Source organism: Molossus molossus, unplaced genomic scaffold (assembly GCF_014108415.1).
Source record: "Molossus molossus isolate mMolMol1 unplaced genomic scaffold, mMolMol1.p scaffold_m16_p_19, whole genome shotgun sequence".
In the NCBI taxonomy this organism is placed as follows: domain Eukaryota; kingdom Metazoa; phylum Chordata; class Mammalia; order Chiroptera; family Molossidae; genus Molossus; species Molossus molossus.
The window spans coordinates 29425583-29450718 of NW_023425354.1; the positions used below are offsets into that span (position 1 = coordinate 29425583).

The 25136-nt window shown below is 48.6% G+C and overlaps 1 protein-coding gene and 1 non-coding gene across 4 annotated transcripts; both read right to left on the bottom strand.

Moving 5' to 3' along the window:
- MED24 (mediator complex subunit 24) lies at window positions 1-24621 on the bottom strand. 3 transcript variants are annotated; one of them, XM_036267747.1, is made up of 27 exons: window positions 24224-24621; window positions 23684-23857; window positions 23517-23599; window positions 14808-14846; window positions 14388-14461; window positions 13810-14042; window positions 13609-13665; window positions 12088-12199; window positions 11779-11929; window positions 11397-11510; window positions 10809-10856; window positions 10313-10395; window positions 9933-10019; window positions 9360-9471; window positions 8715-8893; window positions 8032-8069; window positions 7534-7616; window positions 6983-7161; window positions 6769-6868; window positions 6286-6461; window positions 3509-3773; window positions 2965-3146; window positions 2697-2787; window positions 2311-2410; window positions 1108-1188; window positions 628-776; window positions 1-524 (listed from the first exon to the last, which is right to left on the bottom strand). In XM_036267747.1, exons 2-27 carry the CDS (start codon window positions 23811-23813, stop codon window positions 408-410), a joined length of 3063 nt encoding a protein of 1020 aa, XP_036123640.1. In that variant the 5' UTR covers window positions 23814-23857; window positions 24224-24621; the 3' UTR covers window positions 1-407. The 3 variants fall into 3 exon arrangements, with proteins under 3 accessions (XP_036123640.1, XP_036123641.1, XP_036123642.1); XM_036267748.1 differs by having other exon boundaries at window positions 8715-8857; window positions 24224-24619; XM_036267749.1 differs by lacking the exon at window positions 13609-13665 and having other exon boundaries at window positions 8715-8857; window positions 24224-24619.
- On the bottom strand, window positions 7695-7798 carry LOC118635171. The gene has a single exon (XR_004960504.1). It is a non-coding gene; the product is annotated as a small nucleolar RNA SNORD124 (small nucleolar RNA).
- Window positions 24622-25136: the final 515 nt, after the last annotated feature.

A 25136-nucleotide genomic window follows, 5' to 3' on the forward strand; every position in this document is an offset into this window, starting at 1 on the left:
CTTTATTTACTAGTGAGCTGAGGTGAACACCCCCCCTCGTATATTATCAAACGTTAAAAAAGATACATATACACACGGACACACACTCCGCACCCACACAGTTCCTCAGAGGCACCCTACCCTTGGAAGGAGCAGGGTGCGCAGGAGGGGGTGGTGTGGTGAGACATCCTGAGCTAAGGAACCAGGCCGCTCACACTCCAGGGACAGGCAGCGGGAAGAGGAAATGATGAAAGAGACGGGAGACATCTTAAGGGTCAGAAGTCAGGGACGGGGAAAAACCTGGAAACTAACAAAGGCTCTTACATCATGTGAATATGAGCAACGATGTCTCATCTTTCCTGGGTTCCCTTTTGAGGCGCCTGGGGCTAGGACCCTCCCAGCGGGGCCCCGAGGCTGCACTGCGCCCCTCAGAGGGCAGCAATGGCTTTGGCAGCCACCTGGCGGCCCAGGGGCAGGCTGAGGTCCGTGATGGCCAGAACCACCTTGGGGCTGGACATGGCTGACACCTTCACCAGTTCTGAGACCTGCCACAGAGAGACAGACAGCTGCTCACCGGGCTACCTCGTGGTGGGTGCGCTGGCGAGGGAGGGCCCGCCGAACCCCACCCGGCCGGCCGGAAGCACTCACTGTGGTAAAGGGCATGAACTGCAGGATGCTGCCGCGGCTGCCCTGCTCCAGGCAGTCCACGCACTCCTCCATGAACCACTGCACGAACTGCGTGTGGGGCCCGGCAGTCCGCGACCCCAGGATGGAGGAAATGAGCAGGAACAGGTTGGCTGTGTGGGCACGGGGCAGAAGGAGAAGTCCATGAGAAGGGTCTGAGAAGAGGTTAGACTCTGGGAGAGGGTGGGACTGAAAAGGGGGAAAAAAGCAGTGCTAAGAGCATCCCCCAAAATGGGGACGTCAAAAAGAGGAAACGTAAAAGGAAAACGAGGGCATGTCAGAAGAGGCACTAAATGGGAGCCTGGGAAGCCAGGGACCTAGCGAGGGGGGAGGTGGAGGACAGAGGTGGATGACAGAGGCGGGGAGATGTGGCAGAGGAGGCAGGGCACCAAGGGCCCCCTTCCAGCCTGACCCCATGTCAGGAGCTGGGGTGGGAGGACTCACCCAGAACTCGGTTCAGTGGATCCCTCATGTTAACTGTGTGGAGCTGGGAGGCTGACAAGGAGCTGCTCATGGACCGGTCAGCTGTGGAGCCCAGGGGAAGGAGAGCTAAGGAAAAGGCCTCCTGCGTGCAAACCCCTTGTCCCGGAAGCCCTTGCCCATCAGGCATGGAGGGCCCAACAGGTAAGGTCTTGGGATCCACAGTCACAGAGGGGCCCCAAACACAGAGATCCCCATCAGGAGAGAAGACAGAAGGACTGACATTGGTGAGCACCACCGGGTGTCAGGTGTCTATCGGTGGGCTGTACACGGAAACCAAGACTCAGCCCTAGCCAATTTCACTTAGCGGTTAGAGCATAAGCCTGCAGACCAAAGGGTCGCGGGTTCAATTTCTGGTCAAGAGCAAGTACCTGGGTTGCAGGTGATCCCCGGCCCCAGTTGGGGTCGTGTGGGAGGAAACCAATCGATGTGTTTCTCTCACATCAATGTTTCTCTCTCTCTCCCCCTCCCTCCCTTTCACTCTATCTAAAAATCCATGGAAAAATATCAAGTGAGGATTAGCAAAAAAACAAAAGAAAACCAAGACTCAGAAATGCTAAGTGACTAGTCAAAGGTCATAGGCCACAGTTTATAGATGGCAGACTGAGCACCTATTCTCTGCTCAAGTGCAGAGTTGATTCCCTAAAGGGCATCAGAGCCATTTCCAGGCTCAGGAGAAATCTCTAGAAAGGAACATTTAAGTGCTGCAGAAGGAGCCCCAGGCAGGCAGAGGTAACACCATCTAGGAAGCTGAGTGGGGGAGGGGTGCTCTTTAGGCAGGAAGAGTGGGGAGCAGCCCCATGCCCCAGCCCAGGCCTGCTCTAGGCCTCAGGGCCTGTTTCAGGGGAAGGACAGACCAGAGCTGGTGAGTCAACGGCACTGACTGTGCCCCGGGCAGTGAACTCACTTGGGTAGCTTGTCATCCCAGCTTGTGGTAATGGGTGGGGAAGAGACAAGAGTGGCCCCTGGGACTGGATCCCCGCAGAAGAGCTTCAATTCTTAGGGAGAAACCCACAGCAACCCTTGGTCTCTCTGGGGGCCAGAAATGGCAGCAGCCAGTCGGGGACAGAATGGACAGACTGTGGCCCTCTGACCAGCCTGCAGCTGGGGACCGTGCAGAAGGGCTCAGGAAAGGAAGGAGGCCCCCGGCCCTGCCCACACACTCACCAGGACTGGAAAGGATGTTGGCATCATCCTCATTGGAGCTCAGGAGCCGCATCAGCTTTGACGGCTGCATGTCATCCAAGGGGAAGAGGCTGATATAATCCTGGGTGGGAAACTCACCGTTAGGGGAAGAGGCCTGGAGTTCGATCAGAGTGGGGAAGAGCCAAGTGCCCACAGGCCTCGGCCAGCATCCCAGCCCTCTCCTCGCCCCTCCAACAATCCTAGTGACACCCATTCACAGTCACCCCTGCAGAAGTGTGACCCCCAGGCTTCCCAGGGCCAGGGAGCAGGGCTGATGGCCTTTGCCTGGAAGGGCACCTCTTACCAGAAATGGCTCAGGAAATGTCTGCTGAACACACACGTGAACAAGTGAACGGAGGGTCTCCTACCTCGATGTCTTCACGGTGCCTCTTCTTTTGGCGGGAAGACGCCTGTCCCTTGTGAGAGGAATAGGAACTCAGGGCACACCAGACAGCGAGCCTGGCAAAGGGTTCCAGGAAAAGAAGCAAAATTAGAGGGACCTCAAAGAAGGCATTTTGTGCCCAAGGTGATCAGATCCATCTGACAGGGCCTCCCCACAGCCCAGCTTCCTGGGTGACCCCAGGTAAGGGTGCCTGACTCAGGGCTGTGGGGACTTGAGGCTCTACAGACACCTACTTGGCAAGAGCAGTACCAGGGGGGTCCATGAGGCTGTGCCACTTGGAGGAGTCGGTGAGCAGGCCGGGCAGGATGTGGCCCAGCAGGACCAGCGTCACCTGCTGCATGTCCAGACAGAAGACGGAATAGAGCAGCTCCACTGCCCGCAGCGTGTGCTCCTTCCGTGTTTCCTTCAACAGCTCCTGGGTGGGCAGGTGACGGGGACTTAGGAGCTGAGGGGCTGACCCCTTGGGCCCAGCTCTCTGGGGGCACACAGGGAGCCCCAGCTGCTGCTCCCTCCATTCCTCTGGCCAAGCCACCTGAGGAGTCAGCGCCCTGAGTCCAGGAGCTCCTGAGGTGAGGGCCAGCTCTCTCCCAAGGAACCTTCTTGCAGCACTTAGGGGTCTCCTGGAGAGGCCCAGATGACCAGGCTGGGTGTTGGGAAGTCAGATGGGACCCAGTCTGGTCCTCTCAGGTATTTTCTCAGATGTCTCCTGAGTCTGAGGAGACTTGCTCCCCCAGCTGGCCCATGTGTCTGGCCCACACCCTACCCCTTCCCAAGTACCTTAATTAAGTTGTTGCAGAACCAGTAGACGCCTCCCATGTGCAGCAGGGTATCAAAGATGTGGATGGAGCGACTGTCCACCCAGCCCTTCTCCAGCACCTTGGCAAATATGTCTGTCAGCACCTCCTTGATGGGTCGCTTCGGGGGCAGCAGGTTCCAGTAGGGCATGGTGTCCATGCCCGTGGACGGGAACTTGATCTGTGTGGCCGTCTGCTGCAGCACGTCAGCACACATGTGCTCCAGGATTGAGCTCATGATCACCACTCTGCGGGGGGGAGAACCTGAGGCTCAGGCAACACTGGGTTCAAGAGCTGGGGTGGGGAGGGCGGGAAACACCCAGGGCAGACTTTTCCAAGAGTTGGGTTACGGAAACATTCCTGGGGAATTAACCCCATTCTATGCTAAGGGAGGCAGCAAGAGGAAGTTGCACCCCTAGCAAACCTGACCCTACCAGTCCTGCTCCAGGAAGGGCTCTCACCAGCTGGCAGGGTGCTCTCCTTCCCCAGGTTATCTAGCAATATATTCATATTTCCTCTCTCTAGCTTCCCCATCCCCCGACCTGGCTGTGCCAATCCTCTGGCATAAATGAGAACAATCACTTCCCTCTGGGCTGAGTGCTTGAGGGGGCTCCCGCCCAGCCTTGGCCTTCTACCAATGTAAACTGTTACTTCCAGGACAGGGGCCCAAGAGCTGCCCCACAGGACTCTTCCCGGCCCTTGGTAGTTGGGCAAATAAGTGTCTATCCAGGAATTCTCTCACGAAGAGTCTTCAACTGTGGACAGACCTGGGTCAGAGACCTAACTGTTCCTGGAATGCTGGGTGGCTCTGGGAAAGTCCCTGTGACTGTCAGAGCACTTCCATCTGCATGATGAAGCCACCGACTGCCCACTACTCCTCGCCCAGACAGAAGGCAGGATGCTCAGAGTGGATTACATGAGCGCAAACACTCCATTACTTGTGGAGGGAGGATGATGAGGGAAGGAAAGAGAGAAAAGAGGCAAGGGAGAAACAGATGAGATTTCACAGGCCCTCCCCAACCTCGCTGCAGCTCCATCTTCCACTTCTCCCTTGTGATGGCTACCTTGTGCGTCATCATCATAACTATTGACTGGGTCATGCCTATGTTTGTAGCAGCACTCTTCACCATGGCCAAGAGGTGATAAACACCCAAGTATCCATCTACAGATGAATGGATATGCAAAGGTGGTATGGACATACAATGGAATGTTATTCACCCTTAAAAAACAAAGAAATTCTGGCCCTGATCAGTTTGGCTCAGGGGTTAGAGTATTGGCCTGGGGACCAAAGAGTCTTAGGTTTGATTCCGGCCAAGGGCATGTACCTCCGTTGTGGTTGGTCCCCAGCCCTGGTTGGGATCATGTGGGTGGCAGCCAATCCATGTGTCTCTCACACATCGATGTTTCTCTCTCTCTCTTCCTCCCTCCCTCCCTCCAGCTCTGTCTGAAGAGAAATGGAAAACTATCCAGGGGTGAGGATTAAAAAAAAAGAAAGAAATTCTGACATGTTCTACGACATGAATGAATCTTGAGGTAGAGTAAAATATGCCAGTCACAAAAAGACAAATATGTTATTCCACTTACATGAGTTACCTAAAGTAGTCAAATTCATAAAAACAGAAAGTAGAACGATGATTAAGAAAAGCTGGGGTGGGGGGGTGAGTTGTTGCTTAATGGGTAGAGTCTCAGATTTATGAGATGAAAACTCTGGAGATCTGTTTCACAACAATGTGAATATGTTAACGCTACTGAACTGTACACTTAAAAATGGTTAAAATGAGCCCTGGCCGGGTTACTCAGTTGGTTAGAGCATCATCTTAATGCACCAAGGTTGCAGGTTCTTTCCCTGGTCCGGGCACATACAAGAATCGACCAATGAGAGCATAAATAAGTGCAACAACAAACTGATGTTTCTTTCCCTCTCTTTCCCCCTTCTTCTCGCTCTCTAAAATCAATAAATAAAAAATAGTTAAGATGGTAAATTTTATGTTATGTATTTTTTACCACAATTAAAAAAAAAAAAGCTATTGCCCTGGCTGGTTTGGCTCAGCAGTTAGAGCATTGGCCTGCAGTCCAGAGAGACCCAGGTTCAGTTCCCGCTAGGGGCATGTACCTTGGTTGCAGTTTGTCCCCAGCCCTGGTTGGGTCGTACGGGTGGCAGCCAGTCGATGTGTCGATGTTTCTCTCTCTCTCTTCCCCTCTTTCCCTCCCACTCTATCTGAACAAAAAACAAAAAAATGTCCTTGGGTGAGGATAAAAAAAAAAAAAAAAGCTTATTGAATAAGTGAATGAACCAACACCACTGAACTCAACATAGCCAAAGTCACCAGGGAGGGTCTGTAAGCCCATGAAAAGCCAAGGCAGAAAAATGTCACAAAAGACAGCCAGGTGAGGGGTAGGGTGAGTGGGCAGGGCCAAGCCTATAGCATCTACAGATGGGCTCCCAGTTTCCAGACAGTGAGTGACACAGCTAAGATAATCGTTTTGTTCTTCTGGCACACTAGTTCTCCAGAACTTGACCTCTTTGAGCTGTTTGGGGCCTGCATTTCTGGGATACAGCAGACGCTGGATAAAACACACACTAAAATGCCACTGAGTCAGTGAGTGAGTACGTGAATAAGAATGTGAGCCAGTGAGGAAGTGAGTGAGCGGGTGAGCAGCATGTTTGGGAAGGTAAGAGAAGAGGAGGATACCGGTTACTGGAGGTGCCAACTTCTCACGACAGACCTGCAGTTCCAGAGGGAGGGGCAGGTTACTGACCTCTCATTGTAGAACTGCAGGGTGTTCTCGCTGTACAGTGGCCCTGCCAGCTGGCGGATCATCTGCAGCGACTTCTCACGCTCATCCAGCCCCAGCATCCGCACGTGGGCCACGAGCCAAGCCACAGCACACACTGCCAGACTGCATACCTTTCCCTTGATATTATCTGTGATTTTCTGAGAGAGGGGGAAAGGGTGACTGAGGCCACTATCTCCCCTTCCTGGCTATCACTTTCCCCAGCCTCTGCGAGCAGCTAAGTGCAGCAGGTGGAGCCCTGGGCCACATTCCACACCTCTTTTCACCACAAGTTTGATTTTCCCAGTTACCTGGTAGGAAGGAGTGACTAAGACTATGATTACAAGGAAGATCAATATCCAAACATGAGCTCCTGGATTAAGGTTTCTTGTTATAAAATATAATAATCTATCAAAGACTGGTTCTGTATCCCAGGGAAGAGAGAAGGGTACTGGAGAGGTGGGGTACCTGGATGGACTCGAAGGCCAGCACCCCATTCTCCCAGGCATTGAGGATTTCCAAGATGGCGGCTGAAATGCTGAGACAAGCTTCGTGCCAGTTCATCTGCCTGTGAGGGGGTGGGGGTGGGAGAAAGATCACTACAGGGGGACCACGGATGGGCTGAGGGAGAGACTTGGCACGGCCCCCACCGCTACCCTTGGGGGGCACCCAGGCCACTGACACCAGCTTCATCTCTGAGGAGTTGTTGAGCAGGGCCACCAGGGACTCCACTTTGGTAGAGTCTGGCCGAAAGCAGGGGTGGTCAGGATTCAAGATTTTGCCCTCCTCAGGCATGCAGGTCTGTATCCAGGTCTCAAAGAAGGGCACCTCTGCTCCTGTGCTCGACTCAGACAGAATCACCTGGGGAAGGAGGGGAGAGTCACCAGCCACCCACCAAGTGGGGAGGGCACAGCACACTGCATCTGTCTCCTGTTCCGGATTGCTTCTTCCTTCCTGGCTTGAAGAACTGGGACAAATGAGCTCAAGGAGAAAGATGCGGGTTATGCTGCCACCTAGTGGTCGGGAATATGGCACTGAAGGATTTGAGATGTGACCAGGAGGGCATCTGTTAACTTCTCTGGTGGGCACCTGATCTCTGCACCCAGAACAAATGGGCTTGGGCAACTGACAGGGGGTAGGGTGGGGGGATAAGCGGTGACATGAGGGAGAGATACTGGCTGTTTCCTTCCCCTCTGCTCAGTGCCCCTAATCCTGCCTGCTCCCCTCACTCACCTCTGAGCCATAGGTCTGGGCCACGTGGCACAACATGAGGAAGGAGATGTCAAAGAGCAAGGCTCGAACGGAGGCGGATTTGGCTGTGAAGGACGAGAGGGCTGACCCTGCAGCCCAGGGCAGGGCCCAAAACCCTTGTCTGGGTCAGGAGGGGATCAGGATTCACTTCCAGGAAGGTCAGAAACCAAGTGTCTCCTTCAAAGCACTGGGGCTCAGAATCCTTTTCTTGAGTCTCAGTTGGAACATCACCCCTTCCTTGGAATCAAAGAGTCCTGATGCCCCCCCAATACCCACCCAAATCTTAAGGGGGAGGGAGAGAGACAAAGGGGTGGTCGTAGAAGAATCCTCTTCCCAGCATCACCCTCTTCCAAGCCTCCCCAAAGGCTTCCTCAGTCATCAATCAGGGGAAAAACCGCCCCCAGGTTGCGAACGGCATCCTCCCCCCTCTCGAGTTCTCCTCCGCACCCATCTTTCAGAGCCAGGTGTGCGGTCACTTACTGCTCTCTTCACTGCCGTGTGTCGTGAATTCATTCAAGCTGTGGAGGCAATGGAGACAAGCACGTCAACCAGCGCAAAGGCGGAGCAACAGCTGCAGTGGGGGCTACATTCACTCAGAGAGGCAGTCACTAGCATCTGAATGACAGGTTAAACTTAAAATGAACACCACTGCTACAGAAAAAAGAACCTTATTTTTTAAAAGATTTCCAAGGCCTAGAGATTGGCTTGCTGAATAAAACAGTGTTCTATATATCAAATTCCAGGTTAACCAAAAAAGTCAACAGAAGTTGAGAGCCCCTGATTAATGGCTGGGTACGCACAGAATCCCTCCACACTAACTGTTCAATGACATGTCACCTTCTCTTTTCATGTGTGTGTGTGTGGTATGTGCCCCTAATGGGATCCGAACCCAGGACTCTCTGGTCCGCAGGCCGACGCTTAACCACTGAGCCAAACTGGCCAGGGCACATGTCACCTTCCTAAATTCTTCCACTTCATACTCAGCTGAAGAGCAAAGAGGTTCCATGTCCAAAGAGACAGCTCTTCCCCCAGGGTCTTTAGCTGGGCTGCTCTGCCTTGGACTGAGCATCCTGGGAGACCCAGGCCCTAGGACCTCACCCCATCCTGCTACTTCCTCCTTCAGATATGCCTCCCACCCTGGTCAGGAGCTCGGTGTTCCTTACTTGATGAATTTCCGGGCAAACGACTTAAGCTTCCCAGTGGCGGCGGCTGCAGCCAGCAACAAGTCCAGACTCTTCCCAGACAGCATGTGTCCCAGAACCCCCAGCAGCCCCTCTGGGGACTTGGAGTGGTCTGCATCCATCGTCTGGGGACACGACAGGAAATCAAGTCCTGAAGAACACTGAAGACCCCCCCAGATACAGCCTAGCCACAGTCTCTCTCTCTGAACGTCTCCATTAAATGGTATACCATGACCTACAACTTAATCTACATCTTCCTGATTCCAATCTGGAAAACATTTTCGAAAATCTTATCCTTGTTCTCCAAACCATCCCTCTCACCTAAACTGGGACAATGGTGGTAGGGCCGGGGCAGGCGCGGTCACTGCTGTGAAATTCAACACTGTTTCTGCACAAGGTGAGCTAAGTGAAAGCACCTACCACTGTGCCTGGCTTACAAGTGATGCTCAGTAAATGTTAGTTTTCAAAGGCGGCTTCCCTTGCCTTTCCCCTTTCTCTACTTCCAAGTAACTATGTAAAAGCCAGAAGAGAGAGAGGTCTATGGCCTCTGCTTATTTATCTGGAAGTAGAGGGAAAACTAGAAAGACGGAAGAGATGACCCTGGTGGCAAGGGAAGGGGGCACTCACCTTGAGGATGTTGGTGACAGTGGGCTCTGCTCGGAGGATTAGCCCAGGATTGGGCTGGATGTTGGCATTTTCTCCTGATTTCTGCTGGGGCGCATGCTCCCGGTCTGCCGCACTGTGGCCATAACCAGTCAGCCAAGAGAAGAGAAGAGGAATAGAAATAAATTCCTGGCACGCTACCTGGTCCAGCCCCAGCAGAGGCACAGAGAAGGTGGGAAGCACATGAGAACCTTCGATGTCATGATGACATTTATGACAGCATATTCAATATTGCAATAGCTTCAACTTGTCATGGGTGATTACATCTATTTTGAAAGTTCCTTTAAGATCGGAGAAAGATTTAGGATTTTGACTTTGATCACGAAGGAGGCTGAGAGTTAAAGCACAGCACCTAACTGGGCCAAACCCTCGTCTGCAGAAACCAGTGTCTCCTGTTCTGGTACACACAGGCCTGGTCCCAGTCACCCGCAACCCAAACTCTAAACAGGAGGGGAAAAGGCACCCAGTAGCCCAGTCTGGACATGAAAGAGGGAGAGCAAAGGGTGCTTGGAATAGCCTGAGGGAGCTCATACTTACCGCTTGGCCATAAGATTGTTCACACTGGCTTCAGACAGAAGCCCCTGCTTCCTACATTCTTGAAGGAGGAAGTCTGTAAAGTCACAGCTGTGAGGGAAAAAGATGATGAAGGGACTGGGCACAGAGCAGGGATTTCTGAGGGGGCAGGAGCAATGGGTCCCAACCCAGTATCCTCCCCCCATCAGAATGAAGACCGTCTGGAGGGCCAGTGAGAAGGTAGAGGGTAGGGGGCTCAGGCACTCGGGAACTAAGGCGCTGCTGCCCCCCACGCCAGCCAAGGGGAGCAAACAATGGGACAGTCCTTTGAGGCTTATCTGGCACGGAGGAGCAGTGGAGAGCCCAGGACACCTTCCAGGGAAGTGAAACAGGGGACATCATACTTGCAGCGCTGGTCAGCTTTGTCCAGCAAGGGTGTGAGCTTCAGCAGGAACTCGAAAGCACAATTGACATCTTCAGTAAAGTCCTACAAAGAGCCAGAAAAGGCCATCTGGCTTCTAGGTCTTCCTGCCCACCCACAGTCTTCCATGCAGGCTCACAAGGACACCACCAGATATAAAAACCTACAAGGTGGCCGGGCCCACCCACTGGCTTCGGATGACCACATGGGGAGAAGTATGGGCCCCACTCCACGTGGCCACCCGGCCCTGATCATCTCAGGCAACCCGCCTCCCGAGCGCCTGGCTGCCTTCTGTCTGGAGACAGGGTGCATGTGTGTGGGTGCACGGATGCTCAGGTGCACGCACACTCCCCTTCCCCCAGGCACCAAAACACACTACTGCCCAGTTCAGTGACCCCTCCCTTGCCCTTGCTTCTCCAGCGTGGACACAGGGACCCACCTGCTCCCATGCCCCCCTCCGTCTCATTTCTTCTACTCACCTTGTCCCCATGGGAGAATTTCTTCAACTTCACCAAAACCTGTGGAATCTAGAGGATGGAGCAGGGGAAGAAACAGGGAGCACAAGTTCTTCTCTTTCACCCAGAACTCAAGGTACCCCCTCCAGGCCCCTGCTCTGGGCAGAGAGACAGGAATACCCTTGCCCTGGAAGTGAAAGCATTCTAGGAGCCCAATCAGAAAGCTGACAGGTACCCAAGTGCCTGGTGCCCTCAGCCTACGGGACACAGGGACCCCACTTCTGCTGGCTCAACAAGGAAATGCTGTAAGCAGAGGTGGAAGCCCGCTTCAAGGCCCAGGGCCCACTTCCCTGGCTCCTGTAACTGCCCTGCACCAGTCTGGCTGAAGACTAGCTAAATAACACCTGTGTGCTAAGAAACAGCAGAAGCCTGCCAAGTGGGCTGAACATGGCCCTGGGACTCAGAGAAAATAATCGATGGAAACTTGTGCTGGGGGACCTGGAAGGCTGGGCATGACGCCAGCAGGGAGAAACACGGCGCAAAGGTCCAGAGTGTCACTGTTTTCCCCAAGAACCAAGGACTGGCTCTTCTGCTGCTTCGTGCCCCAGGTACCTTGAGGAAAGTGAAAGCTGTCCACTTGAGCTCCTCCGTACCCTCAGGAGACTCAATGAGCCCCACAAGGCAAGCTTTCCAGATCTCCAGGACAAAAAGAGGGGTAGGGATATGCTGCAGGAAGATCCAAGGGCAAGGCATTAGAGGGGCCCATTCCCCCATTCACTTCTGCAGGGCCCCAGGGATCAGGCTGGTCAGACTGCAAAACACAGGAACGTGAGAACCAGGGACATTAGGGGAGATGGCAGAACCACGTGGGACTGGGATTCACCTTCCACCAAGAATAGGAGAAACCCCATTTCTCCCAGGACCAGAAGAATCCTCTCTCCTGCCCCCAGATGGCAGGCTGCCTTGGGGACAGAGAAGCAACTGGCCCTCCCACCTGCATGCGTTTCACCATCATTAGCTGTTCCACCAGGGGCTGAGTCTCGCCCGTCAGGTTCATGGTGCCCTCGAGCAGGACCAGTGCATGGACTGTGGGGAAGCCAGTTTTGTTCAGTTGCTCAGAGTGCACAGACAGCATCATGGGGATGCTGAGGGGACAGACACACAGGGGATGGTGTTTGGTGAGCTAGGAAGAGTTGGAGAGCAGGTGAGAACAGAAGGACAGGGGCCAGGCGACACATGACCCCACCCCCACCCCGGGCCTTTCACCTCTCCCTTCACCCCGACTGCCCTGGAAGTTGGGTACCTCCTGATGAGCGTGCCACAATGCTCAGCCAGGCTCCGGAGCTCGGGGTTGCTGAGATTGGCCAGGATCTCCCCAAGCTTCAAGAGAGAATGTTCAATAGCTGTCCAGGAGGCTGATGGAGAAACGGAAATGCAGGACATGGTGGGAAACAGAGGAGAGGGAGAGCGTGGCCCCACCCCCTGGGCCCGCAAAACCACGCAGGGAGGCTTCCCCTGAGGGTGACATGGAGGCTGCAGGCCTGGGGGCAGCATGCGCTGGTTCTAGGAGGAGGGTGCCTACCAACAGTGAAGCCCCTAAAATCTGATCCCAGAAGCCTACTTCTAGGTGATGTATGCGGCTGACTTTAGAGACCAGGTATGTCCTAACACAGGCAGTGGCAGAGAGGCAGGGGCGGGGGGTGGGGTGGGGAGTCCAGTGGCTGGAACAGGGAGGCGGCCACAGATTACTTCAAGAGTGTGCCAGCCTTGCAAGTAGCCAAGGTGCTCCAATTCGATCAGGATGGACTGCTACAGAGCCTTCTGTGTTCTCCCACTCCATCCCGGCCTTCGCTCCAGCTGCCCTCCCTTCCGAAATGCCCCTCCCACTCACCTTCACCTCTCCAACTGTCACTACCCTTCAGGCCTCTGTTCAAGCCCCAGCTCCTTTAACAACTTACCCAACTGGTCCAACCCACTGATCTCTCCTCCTAAATGCCTGAACTCATGGTCTACACCACATGATTTAGCATGTAATTATAAGTCACTTCTCCTAGTTACAATTCCAGAGGGTCAAATGATGAATAATGGCACCAACTAGCCCATTAACCACCATGTAGCATGGGGGGGACCCAAAAAGATAAGACCCAAGATCTATTAAAATTAAGTATTCATTTTTCAGCCCATAAACATTTGTCAAGTGCTCAAGATCGATAAGAAACTGTCAACATAGCCCATTTTTACACAGTGGTCACCTTTCTGTACTTTTTACAGAAAATAAACCATATTTGAGAAGTAATAAATATACTAATCCTATAACAAGTTCTTCAACCAGGTCTTGAAGACCTGGAGGTAACCCATTCTAGCATTCTCCTTATCGGAGAACAAGAGATCTTTAGGTGGTCCCAAACCAGAGCAAAACTATGGCCTTCGGGCCCCATGTCCAGAATATCATAATCTTCCCTCCCACTACATGGTCTGTCTGATCTCAGGCTCTGGAGCGTTCCAATACTTAACGTGTGTACTTGAGTGAAGTGGTGTACAGCACGGTAGGCCTGACAGCAGACAGGTATCATGTCAGGCAATGCTCAAACACAAGTCATTTGTTTTTCAGATGATCAGTAACATGGAGACAAACACAAGGATGGATCATGTGTTTGCTTGTCCTCTAATTTTTTCCATGTATATTACACACTAGTCTTGATCGCCACTAGCATGTATACTGGTTGAGGGCAGGGACCCTGCCACATGCTCCTTTGGTAGCCCCCCGCCCCCCGCCCCCAGCACCTGGCACAGTGCTGGGCATACAATAATGCTCAGTAAATACCTGTTGGTTGATTGGCTCGGGTGCCACCCTGCCCAAGTCCCTGGGATGTATGCAATGCTTATGGGGAGAAAAAAAAGGAAGTGGGATGATTTCAGATCCTCCTGGAAAGAAGTGGGATGCCATCCTGCCTCTCCCCTCTCAATTAAAGAACCAGATATGGGAGCAGTGGCAGGTGGGGCTCAGGGGAACTAGGGGACATACAGGCCTCCTCTAGTTTGGCGATGTGGAGCAGGGCCCGGTTCTTGGTGCTGCTGAGGGTCTTCTTCAGGCACCCCAGGCACATGGAAAGTTGCTTCTCCCCAGCGGCTGGAGTGCCAGCCTCCAGCCCCTCCTGGAGCCGCTCTGCAGAGGCTGCAGTGCAGCGCAGCAGCCAGTGGAGGGCACTGAGAAGGGCCCTACACAGCCCGATGCATTCTTCCGCTTTACCATGACAGCTACGAGAAAGGATGCAAAATCTGTCACTGCTCCAAAGGCTGAAATCTGACCCACACCATGTTCCCCCGAGTGCCTGGCACTCCCATACTAGGGAAGAGAGTCGGGAAGCTAGCACAAAGTCCTGGGGAAGACAGCTCTGTCTGTTGGACAAATGAGGTACTCCAAATAGAGAAGAGGCATTTTTGTGCTGAGGAATAAGTAGAAAAGGGTGGGGATGGGTGGGTGTGGGTGAGCAGTGGAGAAGTATGGGAAGCCACAGAGTTGGACTCAGTCTATATACTTGGAGTTTCTCCTTTACACTAAGCTAATGCTGAAGGTTGTGAGCCCCTCATCCCTGCCCTTACCTCAGTCGGTCACAAAACATGTCCATGATATCTAGCAAAGCCTGGACACACAGGTCCCGGGAAAAGTCATCAAACTGTGGAAAGAACAGTGGTGATGCTACAGAACGTCCCAGTCAACCCCTGGTCTCACACATGAGGCAGATGGGACGCTCAGGATTCCTGCTCATCTTTCCTCCCACCTCGGGTTTCAGAATGGGCACCCTTTCAACACTGGAAATCAGCTCCTAACTGCCAGCCCCCCCTTCCCAGGAAGCTCCTCCCTCCAGTGGAAGGCAGCAATGCCAGCCAGAGGCATCATGTGCTGCCTGTCCAGCCTCCATGGTCACATGATCAGAGCAGTCAAGGAGGTGGGGCCCCTCCATTGCTACCATATCTCTGTTCCCCTGCCCCTACCTCACTGGTGAGTGGCTATGGTCATACCTTACTGATAGCTGTGAGGACAGAGGAGTAGGACACCATCTGGAGGGAAAGAAGAAAGACAAAATTCAGACAACTAGTGCCCCACAGTTGAGAGGAACAAACGCTAATACTTCTAGTTGCTACAGTTCTAAAACCTCAACCCCTTCAAGAGGCCTTCCTCAGCCCACTGAGAGGCAGTAACACTAGACATTGTCTCCATTCCTCCTTCTATCACTCACTGCAAAACACTAAATCCATTTAGAAGATGATTTGGGGGTATTCAAAGGTGCCATGTTTCACTGCCCACTATATAAGGTTTAACTGACTGCCAGTGGGCAGAAGAATGGACAAGAGTAAAGAATGTTTCTTCACTCCTACAACTTCTATCAAGAGTGATTTTATTTGGACAAGAACTGGAGACAAGCACACATTTCCTACATTTCCTAGTGAGTAGTAGTAACTGCACCTTGAAATAGGTAGTGAACTTCATTATGCACACTCTTACTCTTTTTTCTAGGAGTTATTCTCTAGAACTCCTCCAGCACCTTCTCTGATCAACCCCAAGCTGAAATCCTTCCTCTGTGCTCCAAGTAATCCCCTTATGTCCATCAGTGCCCAGCCGGTGCCTGCTGCCTGCACCAAACTAGGAGCGCCTTGAGGACAGGGATCCTCTCACTCGGTGACCCATGAACTTCTGATGTTTGTAGAATGAATACGTATAAACACACCCCTAGATCAGCACTTCCCAAAGTAGCTTCTAAAGCTGCACTGTCCAACAGGGACACACTAACCACATGTGGCTTTTTTTTAAGTTAAATAAAATTTAAAATTCAGTTTCTCAGTCATTCTAGCCACATTTCAAGTGGTCAATGGCCACATGTGGCTAAAAGCTACTATATTAGTATAGATACAGAGCATTTCTGTCACTGTAATAAGTTCTACGGGATGATATTATTCCAAAGGTTCCTGAAGCTGTTAAGAAATTTTATACACACACACACACACACACACACACACACACACACACACACACAGCTTCTGTGAGACATGAATTTGACAAACCCTGGATTAAACATATATAAAAAGCTTTCTTTCTTTCTTTATTTTATTTATTTATTTTTAATCCTCACCTGAGGACATTTTTCCATATTTTTTTCAGATAGAGTGGGAGGGAGAGAGAGAGAGAGAAACATCGATGTGGCTGCCACCCGCACAACCAACCAGGGCTGGGGACAAACTGCAACCGAAGTACGTGCCCTTAGCGGGAACCGAAACCAGGTCTCTCTGGACCGCAGGCTGACGTTCTAACCGCTGAGCCAAACCGGCCAGGGCATAAAGAGCTTTCTTTCTTTCTTTCTTTCTTTTTTTATCCTCACCCGAGGATATTTTTCCATTTTTTGTACAGATAGAATGGGAGGGAGAGAGAGTGAGAAACATCGACAGGAAGGGACACATTGAGTGGTTGCCACCCGCACAACCAGGGCCAGGGACAAACTGCAACCGAAGTACGTGCCCTTAGCGGGAACCGAACCCGGGTCTCTCCGGACCGCAGGCCGACGCTCTAACCGCTGAGCCAAACTGGCCAGGGCAAAGAGCTTTCTTTAAAGTAAGAGTCCCGCCCAGCTGGTGTGCCTCAGTGGTTAAGCGTCGACCCTGCACCAAGACATTGCTGGTTTGATTCCTGGTCAGGGCACATGCCCCAGTTGTGGGCCTGATCCCCAGTGGGAATCATGCAGGAGGCGGCCAATCGATGTTCTCTCTCATCTGTTTCTCTCTCTCTCCCTTCATCTCTGTCTAAAATCAATAAAATAAGAAAATTTTTTAAAATAAAAAAAAATAACAAAGTAAGAGTTCTTTCAGTACTCAGCTTTCTTTACCATAGAACTCTGAACAATATACTTGTATCAAATGAGAATCTTTCAGATGACTGGAGATGAAGCAAGCAATAATTTTCAAACTCATTTGACCAAGAAATTACATTTAACAAGCATTTCCAAAATATGTTTTGAGAAACTCCACCTGAAGAGTGAGCTTCTTGAGAACAGAAATAGTGATAAATTTATGTTTCTCTAGAACCTAGCCTTGGACCTAGCAGATGGTAGGTCCTCCGTAAGTCTTCACTGCTTTGGATTGATGAATTCTAGTAAAAAATACTCTGAAAAAAAATGTACCTTAAAACAAATTTCTATTAGTAAAACCTATTTATCATCATAAGATTAGCGACACAGTTCAAAAGAAATAATTTGTCCTAAATTAAATTAAACCCTACAGAAAGTCTTTTAAGTTATCATATTCTAAAAAATAATATAGCATGCCGGTCCTGGCCAGTGTGGCTCCGTGGTTACAGCATCAACCTGCGCACAAAAGGGTCATGGGTTAAATTCCCAGTCAAGGGCGTGTGCCTGGGTCGCAGGTTTGATTGCTGGACACAGTCAGGGCGCATGCAGGAGACAACCAATCAATCGATGTTTCTCTCTCTCTCCCTCTCCCTCCCTCCAACTCTTTAAAAATCAATGGAAAAAAATATCTGGGGGAAGATTAACAAAAAATAAAATAATAATAATAATAATACAGCATGCTGATAAAATGAGTAATACTATAGAAAACAGTCAATCGTATACTCAGATTCAGTGGCAAAATACACCAAATAAAAAAGGAGAATACAATGACAGAAACTGTCAAGATAATTAATTACCTGCCTCATGGATTGTCTTCACTAGAAAAATAGAACTTTCCAAAGATGTAAGAGGACAGCTAAGTCAGCCTCAATGACCTTAGTATGGTGAATTTTACATGCATGACGATACCTTCCATATCTAATGTCTCCATCATGTGAACAAACTGCTCTCTGTGCAGACATTTTCAACTAATATCTTAAACAGGTGCAAAACACACAGCAGACTTAAATACACAATTAATGTTTGATGCCTCTCTCGGCGGGACGTACTGTGAAGCCAATGCTAGTGTCTGACAGTGATCAGAAAGTTGGGTGCCTGCCTGGCAGGATGACCATAACGTTCCAGGCAAGTGTTTGTTTATTTATAACTGATGTCCCCATAGCAAGAGCTTGGCAGAGAATTGAACCTTGTTGGATACCAACCTGAAGGGGGAGCTGGATGTTCCTACTAGAACTGACCCCAAACTACCAGAAGAGATATCCCCAATTCTGTATGTTCTGAGGAATGTCATTAGTTATAACGGTCTCCAAGTTCAAAATTCTGTTCGGTAAATTTTTGCTAACAGTATCAATAAAGCATTTCTACTTTAGAGTCCTAAAAATACCTTCCACATGGTGAACTGTTCACAGCAGGATTTAACCTATTCCCGTCTTAGTATATCAACATAGGAGCTCTAAACTACCACCAGCCCAAGGCTGGAGACCGTCTGTGTGGCCCACTGCACACCCAGCCAGCCCAGACGGACCCCACAGCTGCTCTCTGATCTCCTCTGCTCTTCACAGTCAACACCCCAATGGCTCCTAAGTGCCCTCTACAAGCACAGCACTGGACCAAAGAGCCTCTTGACTCTGAAGGAAAAATAAATGACTAATTTTACACAGCACTTTGTAAGTCATGAAAGTCTTTCATGTATATTTATTTCTCTCAGACTGTTACTTCAGCCTCTTTATCCCTGTTGCTTTTCTCATCAGTGTTTACACATCTCAAGATTATTCTATTTTTAAAGGAATTTCCTGCAGACCCCACATTTCCAATTAACCATCACCCTCTCTTCTGCTCTTCATAGGCATAAGAGTTCTTCATACTCCTTGTGTCTACCTCCCCACCTCCCGTGGGCAATTCAACCCATTCCAATCACTTCTGTCTTTCTCACCGCATGAATTCTCTCATTAAGCTCATCAGCAAACTCGTTGTTAAACCCCATGAACAGTTCTCAGTCCTGATCTCAATGACCTCTCAGCAGCAGCCAACACCAGGAAACACCTCCTCATTCTTCAGTCCTCTCCTTCCTCCTGGGGCTTTTCTTAATAGCACCCTCTCTTGCTTTGCTTTTCTTCTCTCCTCACTGACCCCTTCTTTTCAGACTCTTACAAGGAATTATTTTCCTGTATGTGTTCCTTAAATGTGATTGGTTCCTCAGGAATTTGGCTTTGGTCACCCATGCCCATAGTTTAAATTACCATCTGCAGATGACGACTCCTAAAACAATAGCTCTAGTCTAGGCCTCTCTTTCTGAGTTCCAGACATGTATGTTCTACTGCCTACTGACGATCTTCTCTTTGACAGCCCACAAAGGCACCTTAAATATAACAAAGCCAAAATCAAACATGCCGTCTCCACCCCTTATCTGCATCCCAACCCTAACAGTTCTACTCCTCTCCTACCATATTCTTCTAATCCCATCATTCATCCAGTCCTCCAAACCATTTATCCCATCTAGACACTAGCTTGGACTTCTTCCTCTCTCTCGCACTTTTCTTCAAGTTAATCTCTAAACCCTCTCAATGACACTTCCTAAATTGTTCTTGAACTCATCTTGATATAGATATATAATTGATTTTTAGAGAGAAAGGAAGGGAGGAGAGAAACATCAATTGTGAGAGTGAAACATCTATCAACTACCTCCTGCACGCCTCCTACTGGGGATCAAGCCCCCAAACCCAGCATGTACCCTAACTGGGAATCAAACCAGCAACCTTTCAGAACCCAGGATAATGTCCAACCAACTGAGCCACACCAGCCAGGGCTTGAATTCATGCCACTTTCCAAGTTTATGTTGGTGTCATCTCTTACCTGAATCACTGCAATAGCCTAAACCAGGGGTTGGAAAACTATGGCTTACAACCCAAATCTGGCTTATCACCTTTCTTTGTAAATAAAGTTTTATCAGAACACAAGCATGCCCCCTTATTTACATATTATCTATATATGCTTTCAAGCTATAATGACAGAAAAGTGGTGACAGAGCCAATATGGCCTGCAAAACAGGAAGTATTTACTATCTGGTCCTTTACAGAAAAAATGTGCCAGACTAGATAGTCTCCTTGCCTTCTGTCTTACCTCCTCCAACTCATTCTTCAAACTACAACCAGAGTGATGTTTCTGAAGTTAATCCACAAAGTCAAGGAAATCCCAATCAAAATATAATAGGATTTTTTTTTTTTCATCCTCACCTGAGGACATTTTTCCATTTTTTGTTCAGACAGAGTAGGAGGGAGAGAGAGAGGAAGAGAGAGAGAGAGAGAGAAACATCGACACGAAAGGGACACATCGAGTGGCTGCCACCGCACAACCAACCAGGGCTGGGGACTAACTGCAACCGAGGTACGTGCCCTTAGTGGGAACCAAACCCAGGTCTCTCTGGACCACAGGCCGATGCTCCAACCGCTGAGCCAAATCGGCCAGGGACACAATAGGATTTTTAAAGGAACTTAATAAATTGATTCTAAAATTTGTCTGGAAATGAAAATGCCTGAAAATAGTCAAGAAATTTTTGAGAAATAAACTATGGGAAGACTTGCCTAGCCAGATATCAAACATAATATACGTGCCCTGGCCGGTTTGGCTCAGCAGCTGGAGTGTTGGTCTGCGGACCAGAGTCCTGGGTTCAGTTCCCGCTAGGGGCACGTACCAAAAAAAAAAAAAAAAAAATTACTATAAGGCAAAAAATAATTAAAACAGTAAAGTACAGGTGCAAGAAATGACAAATGTGTCAATGATATATACTAGAATGTTAAGAAATGAAATCTAATCTATAAGAGAATTTAGAATAAGACAAAGAATGGCCTGTTCAACAAAGGCAGTTGAGTCAACTGTCCATCTGCTTGGAAAAATAGATAAATTTGGGCCCTGGCCAGTTTGGCTCAGTGGTTACAGTGTTGGCCTATGGACCAAAAAGTCACGGGTTCGATTCCAGGCAAGGGCTCGTACCTTGGTTTTTGTTCGGTCCCCGGCTCTGGTTGGGTCGTGCAGGAGGCAACCAGATATCTCTCTCTCACATCGATGTTTCTCACTCTCCCTCCCACCCTATTTGAAGATAAATGGGAAAAAAATCCTCAGGTGGGGATTTTAAAAATAAATACATACATACATACATAAATTTGCATCTCTTTTTTACACTACAATAAATTCTAACTGTGTTAGACACAAGAAATATAAAAATTAAAATGAAATGTTGGCAGAAATTAAAGAAGAATACGTTTCAATCCTTGGAGCAGGGAATCCTTTATGCAAGACAAAAGCCATAAAGAAAAAAAAATGATTAGACCTGGCAATTAAAACTTCTACATGCCAAGAAAATTAAAGTCACAAAGTTAAAAAAAAGTGAAAGAAAATTTAAAACATATACAACAGATAAGGATTACAAGATAAATTATACTAAAAGACACTTAAAAGTCAGTAAGAATTCTTCTTGGAGTGATTAAAATGTTCCAAACTGATTGTGGTGATAGTTGTACAACTCTGAATATTCTAAAAACTAGCTAGTTATATACCTTAAGTGGGTAATCTGTTTATATAGTGTATGATTTATAACTCAATGAAGCTGTTACCAAAAAATGTAAAGAAAACAAGCGATAGAAAAATGGGCAAATGGTATACATAAATAATTCACGAAGATATGCATATAAAAATAGCCTCAATGCCCTGGCCAGTTTGGCTCAGCAGTTGGAGCGTAGGCCTGTGGACCAGAGACCTGGGTTCGGTTCCCGCTAGGGGCATGTACCAAAAAAAGAAAATAGCCTCAACATTATAATTGTGGAAATACATAATATAACATGATGTTATTTTTTGCTTCCCTGGAAAAAAATTCTGGAAGATTCTGTCCAGCATTGGCAAAGATGTGTGGAAATACTGTTAAACACTATGGAGGGGAATATAAATTGAGACAATCCTTTTTGGAGTGCAATTTGCAGGATCTACTATAATTGAATATGTGGGTACTCTTCAAACCAGCAATTCCACTTCTAGGTATCTATCTTAGGGAAATATTCACAGATAAGCATAGAAGTAAGTATAAGGATGTTCAGTGAAACGTTGATTATAACAAAACATTTTTGAAAAACAACTAAATTACAGTACATATGGAACATTATTCAGCAGTTTAAAAAAAATTAAGGTAGCCCTGGCCAGTTTGGCTCAGTGGTTAGTGTTGGCCTACAGATGGAAGGGTCATGGATTCAATTCCCAGTCACAGGCACGTAGCTGGGTTGCAGGTTCGATCCCCAGCCCCAGTTGGGATTGTGGTGGAGGTGACCAATTGATATGTCTCTCACATCAATGTTTCTCTCTCTCCCCCCTCCCTCCCTTCTACTCTAAAAATCAATAGAAAACTATCTTCTGGTGAGGATTAAAAAAAAGAAAAAAGAATAGCCCTGGCCAGTTTGGTTCAGCAGTTAGAGCATCAGCCTGCGGACCAAAGAGTCGTGGGTTCGACTCCAGTCAAGGGCACATACCTTGGTTTCAGTTAGGACCCTGGCTCTGGTAGGGGTCATTCAGGAGGCAGCCAATCAATGTGTCTCTCTCATGTCAATGTTTCTCTCTCTCTCTCTCTCCTTCCTTCCCTCCCACTCTCTCTGAAGATAAATGGAAAAATATCCTCGGGTGAAGATTTAAAAAAAAAAGAATATGGTATGAATATGTGCTAGCATTGAAAGCAGATACGATGCCAAGAGGAAGAGAAAGTATAAGAACTACATGCCAACTGAGGGGATACTACTCAGCAATTTAAAAGAATAAACTACTGACATACACAACAATACAGATAAAGTTTAAAAACTTTTATATTAAATAAAAGAGAGTATACAACGTATATACTATATGATTTCTTTTTTCACAAAAATCCAGAAATAGGCAATATGAATCTATGGTGACAGAAAATATTTAATGGTTATAGGAGGATGGACTAGAAAGGAGCATAAGAAAACTTTCTAGGAGAATGGAAATGTTCTGTATTTTATTTTGGTTGGTAGCGATATGGGTATATATCATTGCTAAACTCACTGAATTAATCTTAATATCTCTGCATTTTATTGCATGTTAAGTATCTTATATAAATCTGCCCCAGCCAATTTGGCTCAGCAGTTAGAGTATCGGTCCTGGGATCAAAGGGTCGAAAGTTCTATTCCTGGTCAAGGGCACATACCTGGGTTGCAGATTCGACCAGGCCATGCAGGAGGCAACTAATCAATGTGTCTATCTCACATAGATGTTTCTCTGTTTCTCTCTCTCTCTCTCTTTCTCTCCCCCTCCCTCTCTCCCTCACTCTCTCCCTCCTCCTCCCTCCCTCCCTCTCTCCCTCTCTCCCTCTTCCTCCCTCCCTCTCACTCTTTATCTAAAAATCAATGGAAAAATATCCTCAGGTGAGGATTAACAAGCAACAACAACCACATCCACACTGATTGCTCCAAATGGATTAGGTTCCCCTTCCATGCACTCCCATAGTGCTCTCTTAGCTGATATCATAAGCCTATCCTGTGACTGACTGCTTATTTAATCTGTATTACCTACTAAATTCTTTGGGTGCTGGGATCAGATTACATCAGGGCCTACAGCATGGTCTGGCACGTACAAACATTCGTGAATATTTATTGTAGAGTAAGTTAATATAATATTCATTACAACCAATGAAGTATTATGCTTTTCATGAGAAACTGAGGCTCAGAGAAGTGATGTATTCAAACAAATTCACCTAGAGAATATGAGCTGACAACTGTACTCCAATTACTCTTTTACCTTCAAACCCTCACTCTCTGGAATAGGTGGGGCAGTTTACCTGAGAACTAATGGCATACTTCAGGTAGGACAGGATGAGAGGGTTGGGGGAAGGTCCAATCATGGCCTGCTCCAGCAGTGCTTCTGCAAGGGGAATAACAAAGTAAGACTGTGTGGTTACAACTTTTCTGGGTTTAACCCTCCCATCCTTCCTACTTCACTTGAGACCTGCTAGGTTAAGAATGTCCCAGGTGGCCCCTTTGGGAAAGAATTTCTTCATGTTGATCGCCCACTGGTAGTCACTCCATCGCTCCTTCCAGGCTTGCAATATGGCTTGCTTCAGGTTCACCACCTTCATGATTTCACTCTGAGGAAGCAGGGCTGGTGGCAGTAGGAATCGAGCTAGAGAGGGGAGAGGAGATTCTGAAGAAAAGAACTGGGGAGGGCAGAATTGAATGAAATGGAGAAGCTACAGGAAGATTTAAGAGAGTCATAACTGAGAAAGAAAAAAGGGACACAGGTTCTCCTTCCTGAACCATCCTTTCTTAAACTGGAGCACTAAAGAACAGGGTGTGAAAGGGGCTTCATACAAAGAGAAAAGGGTTAAGCCAGTTCTGGTTGCCTAATTAGTCCCTTAGCTCTGGCTCCGCCCCTCAGCTGGCACTACACCCCAAATCTAGACACCCTCCATTTCCTCCACCTTCCCCAACCCTGAAACTATAATTCCCTATTTCCTTTTCATCCACCACCTCCCCAAATTAAGCCTACCGGACAAATGAGTTCTAAATCCTAGGTATCGCCATTTTGGCACTCATCAAAGACCTAGATTTCTATTGGCTGGGAGCAACATACATGAACCAATGAAGCAAGAGACAGGACACGCCACGATGTCTTCTGGGAATTGTAGTTCCCGAACTGAGCTAGCGAGGAAAACTAGTAGTCAGCCCGCAGTGTTTCTCTCCTTTAGGGAAAGATTTGTAGAAGCTGAGGCAGCACGGGGACTCGGGAGGGGGAGGGCTCTCGAAAGGCCGCTCGCAATCAGGCGTCGCCCAATGATGTCACTGCAGACCCGTCATTTAAATCACATTCTGCCACTCCTTCGTTACCCGCTAGTTAGTAGGCACAGCGAAGAAGTGGCATTCCTTTAGCCATACGTTTCCTCTTTCATGGCCTTTTTTTTTTTTTTTTAATTTCCTAAACCTCTGGGTCTTCCAGAGTTCTCATTTCCACACTTGTGTTCCGGAGGCCACATTGAGGCTTCGTCAGTTACACACATCACCACTTCACCCCCAAATCTGGCAGTCCTCCCAGAATCTCCTGGCCTAGCATACTGCTTGAATACAGGGAGAAGTAGGAGGAAAGTAAGAAGGAAATGGAGGATAAGGGTATCAAAAATAAGGACAGTCTGAGAAACTGTCATAGACATGATGACTAAATGTAACTCGGTATCCTAGATGTGATCCTGGAAGAGAAGAAGCACATTAGGAGAAAACTAAGAAATCTGAATAAGGCATGGACATTGGTAAATAATAATGTATCAGTATCAGTTCAATTGTAACTTGTAATTGTAACAAATGTACCATACTAATGTAAGATGTTAACCAAAGGGAAAATTGGGTGTGGGGTATGTGGGGACCCTCTACTAGCTTCAAATTTTTTCCTGTATATCTAAAGCATTTCT

Bases quoted from the DNA above. Each gene is read 5' to 3' on its own strand.
- MED24 (XM_036267747.1), bottom strand. From the start codon at position 23,813: ATGAAGGTGGTGAACCTGAAGCAAGCCATATTGCAAGCCTGGAAGGAG. The intron at 12,200-13,608 runs GTATTTACTGAG...TTTCTCCATCAG, and splicing joins CCGAGCCAATCAACCAACAG to CCTCCTGGACAGCTATTGAA. The intron at 6,869-6,982 runs GTCAGTGGCCTG...ACCCCCTCACAG, and splicing joins TCCTCAGAGATGAAGCTGGT to GCAGATGAACTGGCACGAAG.